This window comes from Sturnus vulgaris, chromosome 13 (genome assembly GCF_052056855.1).
Source record: "Sturnus vulgaris isolate bStuVul1 chromosome 13, bStuVul1.hap1, whole genome shotgun sequence".
In the NCBI taxonomy this organism is placed as follows: domain Eukaryota; kingdom Metazoa; phylum Chordata; class Aves; order Passeriformes; family Sturnidae; genus Sturnus; species Sturnus vulgaris.
Genome location: NC_142255.1, coordinates 19,809,589 through 19,820,148, shown reverse-complemented (window position 1 = coordinate 19,820,148; position 10,560 = coordinate 19,809,589). Strand labels below are relative to the sequence as shown.

Genomic DNA, 10,560 nt, shown 5'->3' with positions numbered 1-10,560 from the left:
AATCGGTCGCTCAGTTAATTCCTCAACCCGATGGAAATTAGTTAATCCTAAACCTATTGGAAATAATTCCTAACCAGATGGAAATGAGTTAATTCCCAACCTGTCGGAATTAATTCCCAACCCGATGGAAGCGAGTTAATTCCCAACCTGTGGGAAATGATCCATAGAAATGTGGTGTTGGGACATGTGGGAAAAATCCAGCAGAACGAGTCCAGGGAAAAGCAAATTTCCTGCCAAGGGAAAAAATTCCAATGGGGAAATGGGGAGAGAGATTCAATTCCTTTTAAATTCCAGGGAATTCCCATTTTTAGTCCAAATTCCTGAACGTTTCCCCAATGCATTTCAAGGATATTAAAAAGAAAAAAGGGGGATAAAATGACCTGGAGGAACCTGAAATTCCTGCTCTTTTCCAGCTTTTCCAAAATCCACGTGGCTTAGGAGGGATGAGGGAGGTTCGCTGAAATTTCAGCCCAAAATTCCTGGAATTTTTTGGGATTTGCTGTGGATCAGCATTCCACAGGGAAACATCCCGGCTTATTTCCTTGAAACAACTGGACATGGAGTTTTCATTTCTCCTGGGAAGGGAATTGAGGAAAATCCAGAGATTTTGGGGTAAAAAGCTGGAAAAATCCTTTGGCACTGTGGCACTCCAAGATCCAGCATCACCCATTCCATGGGTGGATCCCGTGGGATTCCGGCATTCCATCCCAGTTTTCCCAAAATTCCCGGCATTGCAGAGGACAGGAGGATTTCAGTTCAAAAGTTGAACGACCTTGGATAATTCTGGGATGAATCCTGATGTTTTTCCAGGCTCTCCAACCCCAGCCGGATTCCTCCCCGGTCACGGCAGCTCCCAAAGTAAATAAACTCTGGAATTATCAGCAATGATCTCCAAAGGGATAAGGTTTTCTCAGGAATATTTTTATTATTAAGCAGATTAAAATCAGTGATTTATGTTAATTTAATAAAACCGTCGGAAAAACAATTCCAGTGCTTATAAATATCCTGAAAATCCTGGCTAACTTTCCCAAGGATTGATTTAACCCGTTCATCCCAGATTTTGTTGTGTTATCCCAAATTCCAGGAGCTCCCAAAGTGCAGCAAAAAGCAATTAAAGGAAATTAATGGAAGAGCCGTGGAATTATCCAGGAAAATATTCCCAAAGAATCAAGTGGCAGGAAAATCCAAGAGGAAAACCTGGATCCTGGAAAAGGCTGAGAGCTCCAGGCTCTCCCTGCAAAATCCAGGAGCAGCAGGGAAGGAAAGCAAGGAACAACACAGGGAAAATCCTGGGAGTTCTTTAAAATTCCAGGGTGCTTTTAATCCTTGATCTGTCCCAAATCCTGCTTTTCTCCTGGCATCTCCCCATGGATTCCCAATCCCATTTTTTAATCCAAGGAAAACATTAAAAATCTTTTCCTAAAGGATCCCAAATCCCGGGAGGTTGGGGCGTGGAGCTCTCCCAATCCAGGATCCATCCCAGGAATACCCGGGACAGGATGGAATTCCTTCATTCCACCCCCCCCACGTGGGAACTCGGGATTCCCATGGGAATGAAATTCTCAGGATTTCCCGGAATTAGATCCTGGAAGAGCTTTGCTGTGGGAATATCCCACTGGAGCTCTCCTGGAATCCCTTTTCCTGGATATGAGGGAAAATAGCAGGAATTAAAACGGGAGGGAAACTCCAATCCCTCCATCCCACATTTCCAGGCACTTGGGCTGAGAGTAAGGCGTGAAATTCCAAAGGGAAAATGGGAATTAGGGAGTGCTTGGATTCCAACATTCCCTGGATTTCTCTCCAAGGCAGACCTGAGGGATCCCGGATCCTTTGGGAAGCAGGAGCGCTTCCCTCCCTTTTCAGGGATCAAATCCCGATTATTTGACTCTTTCCCTATGGATAACAATGGGATGGGAAGCCCACCCACGGATAAAAACAGTGCAGTTTTCCCTTGGGAAAATCCCAAAGAAATATTTCCAGGTGATCAAACTCCCCCTCGTCCTCATGGACACCTCTGGAATGAGGCTGCTCCCAGAAATCCGAGGCAATCCCTGATTCTAGTGGGATTTTTCCCGGGAAAGAGGCTCCGGGCGGAGGTTGTGGAAGCAGATCCCGAGGATGGCCAGGCTGGCGGCCACTCCCATTCCCAGGGATCCGAAGGTTTCCAGGGAAGAGGGAAGCGGGAAGCGGCCCCGCCGCTCCTCCATGTCCATGGAGACGGCTTCCAGCTGGAAGAGCGTTCCCAAAATCCCACAGACGTGGAAAACCTGGTGGCTGTGTCCTGCGACAGAAAACCCCGAGAATTCCATGGAAATTCCATGGAAATTCGGCTGGGCCAGGTGGGTTCCACATCCCCAGAATGCTCCGGGGCCTTGGAGCACTCCGGGATAGTGGGAGGAGTCCCTGGAATTCCAGGATTCCAGGATTGAATCAGCCCACTTCACCTGGCACCCATGGAATATTTATCCTACAAATTCCTATTCCCAATGCCTGTGGCTCAAGGGGGTTTTTTCCTGGGATTCCCTGGGGTTTATTCCGAGCATTCCCTGGGCTCATTCCCGGGATTCCATGGGGTTATTCCTAGCATTTCCCTGGAGTCATTCCTGGCATTCCCTGGGTTTACTCCTGGGATTCCCTGGGTTCATTTCTGAGAATTCCTGGGTTCATTCCCAGTATTCCCCTGTGGTCATTCCCACATTCCCTGAGTTTATTCCTGGCATTCCCAGAGTCCATTCCCCAGGTTCATTCCCTGGATTCTCCAGAGTCATTCCCACATTCCCTGAGTTTATTCTTGGGAATCCCTGGGCTCATTCCTTGGGTTCATTCCCGGGGCCCATTCCCACATTCCCTCGATTCATTCCCAGGGTTCATTCCCAACAGTCCCCGGGTTCATTCCCACATTCCCTGTGTCCATCCCCACATTCCCAGGGTTCATTGCCAACAGTCCCCGGGTCCATTCCCACATTCCCAGGATTCATTCCCACATTCCCGGGGTCCGTTCCCGGCATTCCCAGGAATGCTCACCGATGAAGTCGAAGCTCCCTGGCGCCAGGCGCTCGGGCAGGCGGGAGGTGAAGCTCAGGAAGGTGAGGAGGGCGCAGAGGCTGTGCCGGGAATGCAGCGGGAGCGAGCCCTGGGAACAGCCCCGGGAGAGCTGCCGGGAAAAACCGGAGTCATCCATCCATCCATCCATTATCCATGAATCCTTCAATCCATCTATCCATCCATCCATCCATCCATCCATCCATGAATCCATCCATGAATCCTTCAATCCATTCACCCACGAATCCATTCATGAATCCTTCAATCCATCCATCCATCCATCCATCATCCATGAATCCTTCAATCCATCCATCCATCCAGCCATCCAGCCATCCATCCATCCATGAATCCTTCAATCCATCCATCTGTGAATCCTTCAATCCATCCATCCATCCATCCATGAATCCATCCATGAATCCATCCATGAATCCTTCAATCCATCCATCCATGAATCCATCCATGAATCCTTCAATCCATCCATCCATGAATCCATCCATGAATCCTTCAATCCATTCATCCATTAATCCATCCATGAATCCTTCAATCCATTCATCCATGAATCCTTCAATCCATCCATCCATGAATCCATCCATGAATCCTTCAATCCATTCACCCATGAATCCATCCATGAATCCTTCAATCCATTCATCCATGAATCCATCCATGAATCCAATCTATCCATCCATCCATCCATCCATCCATCCATCACCCATCCCAAAGGAGCCCCAGCCATTCCCAGTTCCCCACACCCCTCACCCCCCCACTCCTGCCTGCCCAAATTCCCACCCTGCTCCAGTTAAATCCCTGGAAAAGGCCCCTCCCAGCTTCCCAAGGCAGGAATTTTCCAGCCCTTTGAAGTGGGAGGAATCCGCCGGCAATCGGAGCAGGAAAAAATATCCGCGAGCCTTTTCCTGCTGGAGTTTGTTTGCCTTTCAAACCCCGAGCTGAGAATTGTTTTCCCAAATAATTCCAGGCTGAGGCAGCTGAAATTTCCCAGGATTTTGTGGGATACGCACCCTGTAGAAAACCGGGATGCTGTCGAAAATGTAGGGATACACGAAGGCCAAAGTTCGGGAAGCTTTGCTCAGGCAGGGCCGCTCCGCCTCCAGAAACCTGGGAAACACCGGGAATTCCACATGGGATACACCGGGATACACCGGGAATTCCACATGGAATACACCGGGAAATACCGGGAATTCCACACGGAATACATTGGGATACACTGGGAATTCCACATGGAATACATTGGGATACACCGGGAATTCCACATGGAATACATTGGGATACACAGGGAATTCCACATGGGATACATTGGGATACACAGGGAATTCCACATGGGATATACTGAGAAACACAGGGAATTCCACATGGGAAACATCAGGAATTCCATATGAAATACACCAGGATACACAGGAAAACACAGGGAATTCCACATGGGATAGTCTGGGATACACAGGGAATTCCACAGCTTCTCCAGGAACCTGGGATCATCTCCCAGTTCCCTCCCAATCCAAACCATTCCAGGATTCCATAAATCCCCTTTGAAACTTCCCAGAATTCCACCTCCTCCCGTTATCCCATCATTGAATTCTCCACATTTCCCAGCAAAAAAATTCCCTCTTTCCCCTTTCCCGCTGTCCCAGTCCGTGAGCAAACCCTCCATCCCGAATTCCCGGCGCCTTTGGATCCCACCTGGAATAGCAGGACAGGCCGGTGCTGAGCACGGAGTTGAACACGGCCACGGGAATGTAGAAATCATGGAATGTGCTCCCGACCCATTCCGGCGGGAAGACGTAGGCGGAATACGCCAGAGCCGAGCCTGGAAGCACAGCAGGAATCCCGGAATTCCCGTGGAATTCTCCTGGAATTCCTCATCCTCCTGGGCTCAGCTGTGAGCTCCAGGTTGGAATATCGGGAAAGGCTGGGAATCTCTGGAACAGGGAGAATTCCACAGGGACTAGAGGGGTGTGGAGCCGTGGGAAAATCCTGGAATTGCAGCTTAATCCCAAAGCTCCCCTCGGGATGTGGCATCCCATAAATCCGGGCTATGCCAGCTGCTCCTGAATCCCCAGATTCCTGAAATCCCATAAATCTGGGCTAAATTCCTGAATTCCCGAAATCTGGTCTATCCCAGCTCATCCTGTGCTCTCAATTTCCCAAAATCCCATAAAGCCGAGCTAAATTCCCAGAATCCTATAAACCTGGGCTTCTCCTGTTCCCAGAATTCTCCCATAAAACCCCATAAATTCCGGCTAAATGCCCAAAATCCCATAAACCCGGGCTCCACCCAATCCCAGAATTCCCGAAATCCCATAAAGCCAGGCTCAATCCCCGCAGCCCCACAAAGCCGGACTCAATCCCCATAAAGTCAGGCTGAGTCCCCGCCGCCCCACAAAGCCGGGCTCAATTCCCTCAGCCCCGTTAAACCGTGCTGAATTCCCGCAATCCCACAAAGCCGGGCTCAATCCCGCAGCCCCACTAATCCGGGCTCAATCCTTGCAGCCCCTAAACCCGGGCTCCACTCAATCCCCGAAATCCCATAAAGCCAGGCTCAATCACCGCAGCCCCACAAAGCCGAGTTCAATCCCCTCAACCTCTAAAGCCGTGCTGAATCCCCTCAACCCCACAAAGCCAGGCTCAATCCCCGCAGCCCCCCAAAGCCGTGCTGAATTCCCGCAATCCCACAAAGCCGGGCTCAATCCCCTCAGCCCCTAAAGCCGGGCTCAATCCCCGCTAAGCCGGGCTCACCCAGGCTGTAGATGCTGAGCGCGGCGTAGTCGCAGCAGTAGGCGCGGTGCCGGCCGTGCCCGCCCAGGGCCGCCAAGGTGTGCGCGCAGCTCGAGGCCAGCGGGTACAGGGCGCACGTGCCCAGGTAAGCCAGGTACGGCCCCGCCCCCGGATCATCCCCAAAATCCCGGAGCCGCGCCAGGAGCAGCCAGAGAAAATACCTGAGGGAATGAGCGGGGTGGGGGGGAGTCACGGCCTGGGCACTCACCAGGTGTGCCCAGGTGTGTCCAGGCAGTGACAGCACCCACCGGGTGTGCCCAGGTGTGTCCAGGAGCTGAGGCCACCCCCAGGTGTGTTCAGATGTGCCCAGGTGCTGAGGGCACTCCCAGGTGGGCCCAGATGTTAAGGGGCATCTCCAGGTGTGCCCAGGTGTTCCCAGATGTTAAGAAGCACCTACCTGGTGTGCCCAGGTGTGTCGAGCACCCATCAGGTGCATCCAGGTGTGCCCAGATATTAAGGGGCACCCCCTCAGGTGCCGAGGGCACCCCCGGCCATGCCCAGGTGTGCCCAGATGTTACGGGGTACCCCCAGGTGTGCCCAGGCGCTGAGGGCACCGCCCAGGTGTGCCCAGGTGTGCCCGGGGCACTCACCCGGCGGGCACCAGGTGTGTCCAGATGTTGAGGGTCTCGTTGTTCATCCCGAAGAGGCTGAGCAGGCACTCGGAGGCCGAGCTCCGGGGCGGGCGGTACCCGGAGAGAATTCCCGGCTCCCGGTAGCTCTGGGGGGGAATGGGAATATGGGAATGGGATTGGGATGAGGATGGGGACAGGGATTGGGAATATGGGAATATGAGAATGGGAATGGGAATACGGGACTATGGGAATGGGAATATGGGAATGGAAACAGGAATGCGAACAGGAACAGGAATGGGAATGGAGATGGAGGTGGGAATGGATGGGGAGCATCCCCAAAATTCCAGAGTCGGGACACAGCTGTGACCCCCCCCCCCCCCCGCGCTGTTCCCATCTGTCCCATCCCAAATCCCGCTGATCCTTGGGATCAGGGAGAGAATTCCCGCTGACCTCGGGCACTTGGTGGGCGCGGAGCAGCCGGGGCTTGGGGCTCAGCATGGTCGGCTCCGGATCCCGGGGGTTTTCCAGCTCAGCTTCCCATGGGATTCACCTCAAAGCCCTCCTGGCCACATCCCACGGGAATGGCGCTGCTCCCGCGCCGATCCTGGAGGGGATGAGAATTCCTGGGATGTGCAGTTGGATCCCGGAGGGTTCCCGTGGGATGGGGAGCATCCATCCCCCGAGGGCTGCTGGGATCCCAAAGGAGCGGCGGGAGATGGATGATCCCGCTTCCCAGAGGGACGGGAATTCCAACAGATCCAGAGGGATGTGGGAACAGCTGGAGATCCCCTCGGGGGATGCAGGAACGCCCCTCGGGAGGTGGGAAGGGCGCTGGATCCCGGCTGGATCCCCTTTCCTGCTCCCATGGAATATCCCGGCTCCGGCTCTTACCCGATCCTGGCGTCGGCAGCGCCACCTCTGCCCTGGGAATAAAGGGAAAAATCCATGATCCCTCCTTCCCTCCTTCCAGGGACCACCCGGAGCAGGAAAAGCGGGAAGGGAGCTCCTGCTCCAGGCACTGGCTCAGCTTGATCCCGCCAGGATCCAGAGGAATCCAAGGATTCCCAGGATTGTGAGAGATCCCGGAGCCTCCGCAGCATCCTGGGCTGCCATTCCAGCTGCTCCAGCCATCCCAACTTCCCACTGGGAATCCAGCCTTTGGATGTGCCACTGAGCCATTCCCAAAGAACCCCCTGGAATTCCCCTTGGATTCCCTCCCATCCCAGGCTCTACCTCTGCCCAGGGCCCGGCAGCTCCAGGAAAAACTCCAGAACACCGGGAATGGCCGGAGAGGGAGGGAAAAATTAACGAGGCAGGAGAGCAATGAAGCAACACAACCCAGCTGGAAACGCCTCTGGTTAAAGATTAGACGGGATTTGGGAGCTTCCCGGGCTCTGGAACCACCGAGGTGCTGCCAGAGTCTGCAGCCCTCAGATCCCACGGAATTCCGGTGGTTTTCCATGGTGAAAACGGGACCTGAATCGAGAGAATCTCCTGGGAGTGCTCAGAGCCTCTTCCAAAGCCTAAAGGGGCTCCAGGAGAGCTGGAGAGGGATTTGGGATAAGGGATGGAGGGACAGGACACAGGGAATGGCTGCCACTGCCAGAGGGCAGGGATGGATGAGATTTTGGGAAGGAATTCCTGGCTGGGATGGAATTCCCAGAGCAGCTGTGGCTGCCCCTGGATCCCTGGCAGTGCCCAAGGCCAGGCTGGAATTTGCTCCTGTTCCCTCTTCCCTGTTCTCTGTTCCCAGTTCCCCATTCCCCGTTCAACATTCCCCATTCCCAGCTCCCAATTCCCTGTTCCCCATTCCCTGTTCCCTGTGGCTCCGGGACGCAGGAGGCGGCTCCAGGCCCGGCCTCAGGCAGGAATTTGTGGTTTCGGAGCTCAGTGAGTCACTGGGGCCGGGCACACCCAGCCCTGCTTCCTCCTCCTCCTCCTCCTCGGGCTCTTCCCAGCTGGGAATGGGAATGAGATTGGGATAGGGATGGGGACATGGTGGGGCTGTGACCTGTCAGGCTTCACTCAGGTGGCTGCAACAGCTTCTTCTTCTTCCTCCTCCTCCTCCTCCTCCTCCTCAATCTTCCTTACCTCCTCCTCTTCCTCCTCCTCCTCTTCTTCCTACTCCTCCTTAATTTCCTCCTCCTCCTCTTCTTCCTCCTCCTCCCCCCGTCTCCCCCGACTCCTCTCGGGGCTGTCCCGGCCCTGCAGCCGCAGCTCCAGCCCGGGAGCTCCCGGTTATCCCGGGCTCCCCTTGGGAATGTCCCCTCCTGGCTCCAATGTCCCCACCTGGCACCACCGCCACCCTCCCTGCCGCCAGGAGCCCTGTCCTTGTCACCGTCCCCTGCCCATGGCACAACTTTCCTTTCCTTTCCTTTCCTTTCCTTTCCTTTCCTTTCCTTTCCTTTCCTTTCCTTTCCTTTCCTTTCCTTTCCTTTCCTTTCCTTTCCTTTCCTTTCCTTTCCCTATGGAATCTCCTTCCCCATGGCAGATCCCTCCTCTCGGCACATCCCTCGCTCCGTGCCAGCTCCAGCGGCGCTTTTCCACAAGCCAGGAATATTCGGGAATTCATGACCAGCCCCGAACGCCTTTCCAGAGGCGCCGGGAGCGCGGGAGCAGCGTTGGAAAAAAAAACTCCGGGAGCGGCGCGGGCCGTGCCAGGATCATTCCCGGCGGGACAACGGCGGCTTTGTGGGAGTTGTTGTTGCCGCTGGAATTCGCTGCGATCCGCCTCGGGAGCGGCAGCTTTTCCACGCCAGAAATCCGGGATTGGGGGATCCCAGAGCCCACCCCGCTCCCGAGTGAAACTTCCCTGGAATTCCGTGATCCCCCCGCGGCACCGGGAGCCGTGGGAGGACCAGGAATGCTCCCGGTGCTCCAGCGCTCCCGGCACTTTTCCTTCTTTTTTTTTTTTTTTTTTTTTCCCCTGTTCCTTTCCCTTTCCCACGCGCATTCCCGAACTTCCCGGGAATGCCGAGCCTCGGGATCAGCGGGAAAAGCCGGGAATGCTTTGGAGAAGGGGAGGGAAAAAACCCGGGACTTACGGAGCTGCTCGGGATGCGGCGTTTTCCAGCGCTGCCTCCAAATCCCGGGATTACTCAGCTGGATCCAAACACTGCCCACATGGAATTCCGGGCCGGGCGGGCGCGGCTTTTCCAAAGGCACGATCCCGTCAGGAAGCGCCTACCGGGATGATCCCCCAAGCCGGCAATTCCCAGCTTTTGGGAGGGAATTAATCCTGCCCCGTCCAAGGAAAAAAAGGTTCCCAAATAAACCCGGAAATAAGCGCGGCCAAACGCGGCCGGGATCGGATCCAGCGGCGAGGAAGTGGAAAAAAAGCAGGAAAAAAAAAAAAATTCAATTCCCAGCGCCGCTGGAAAATTCCCGGAGCTCTTCCAGAGCAGCCTGGGAATTCCAGCCCTCTCAGCTCATTCCCAGATTTTTCCCAGCTGGATGGGAATAATTCCTCAGCAGAGCGGGATCTGGTGGGTTTCCCGTTCTGCTTCCCAAAAATCCCATTTTTCCTGCAGAATCTAAAATCCCGTTCTGCTTCCCAAAAATCCGCTGCTTTTCCTGCAGCTGCTGGGAATGGCTTTCCCAATTTTTGGAGTGGGAGATTCCAGAGGGATGGAGAGGGATGAGTGGGCTCAGTTTATTATTAATTACCATCAATTATCATTAATTATTATTATTTATTAATTAGCGCTAGTATTAGTACTTTTTATCATTATTACGTATTAATTATTATTAACTACGAATATTATTTATTTTTTATTACTTATTACTATTTATTAATTATTATAAATTATTATCCCTTAATTAATCTGGAACTGGGAGAAGCGGAGCCAGGCAGGCCTGGTGGATTCCCAGCTCTATCCCAAACTTCAATCCCACGGGAAAATCCTGGGAATTCCTGGGAATTAACCCCATCCTGCCAGCACTGGGACTTCTCACATCTTTTCCCTGGACACGGCTCTGGAATTCCATTCCCACCTTCTGGGATGCTCTGTTAAAATCCTCATCGAACAAATCCCCAAAAAAACCCCTCCCAAACGAGCTGGATTTACCAGGAATAATTCCCACCAGGAATCCACCACTTGTGCTCCTTCCCTCAATCACCAAACTCTTAATTAATGGGAAAAATCCACATTTTTCCCAC

At 53.6% G+C, this 10,560-nt stretch overlaps 1 protein-coding gene across 2 annotated transcripts; it reads right to left on the bottom strand.

Annotated features, from left to right (window-relative positions):
* Positions 1–903: 903 nt before the first annotated feature.
* Positions 904–10,469, bottom strand: PAQR5 (progestin and adipoQ receptor family member 5). Of its 2 annotated transcripts, XM_088172743.1 has the most exons (9): positions 9,446–10,469; positions 7,293–7,324; positions 6,852–7,005; positions 6,420–6,547; positions 5,791–5,990; positions 4,735–4,861; positions 4,059–4,155; positions 3,025–3,154; positions 904–2,281 (listed from the first exon to the last, which is right to left on the bottom strand). In XM_088172743.1, the coding sequence occupies exons 3-9, from the start codon at positions 6,897–6,899 to the stop codon at positions 2,058–2,060; spliced, it is 954 nt and encodes a 317-aa protein (XP_088028869.1). In that variant the 5' UTR covers positions 6,900–7,005; positions 7,293–7,324; positions 9,446–10,469; the 3' UTR covers positions 904–2,057. The 2 variants fall into 2 exon arrangements, with proteins under 2 accessions (XP_088028869.1, XP_014743359.1); XM_014887873.2 differs by lacking the exon at positions 7,293–7,324.
* Positions 10,470–10,560: the final 91 nt, after the last annotated feature.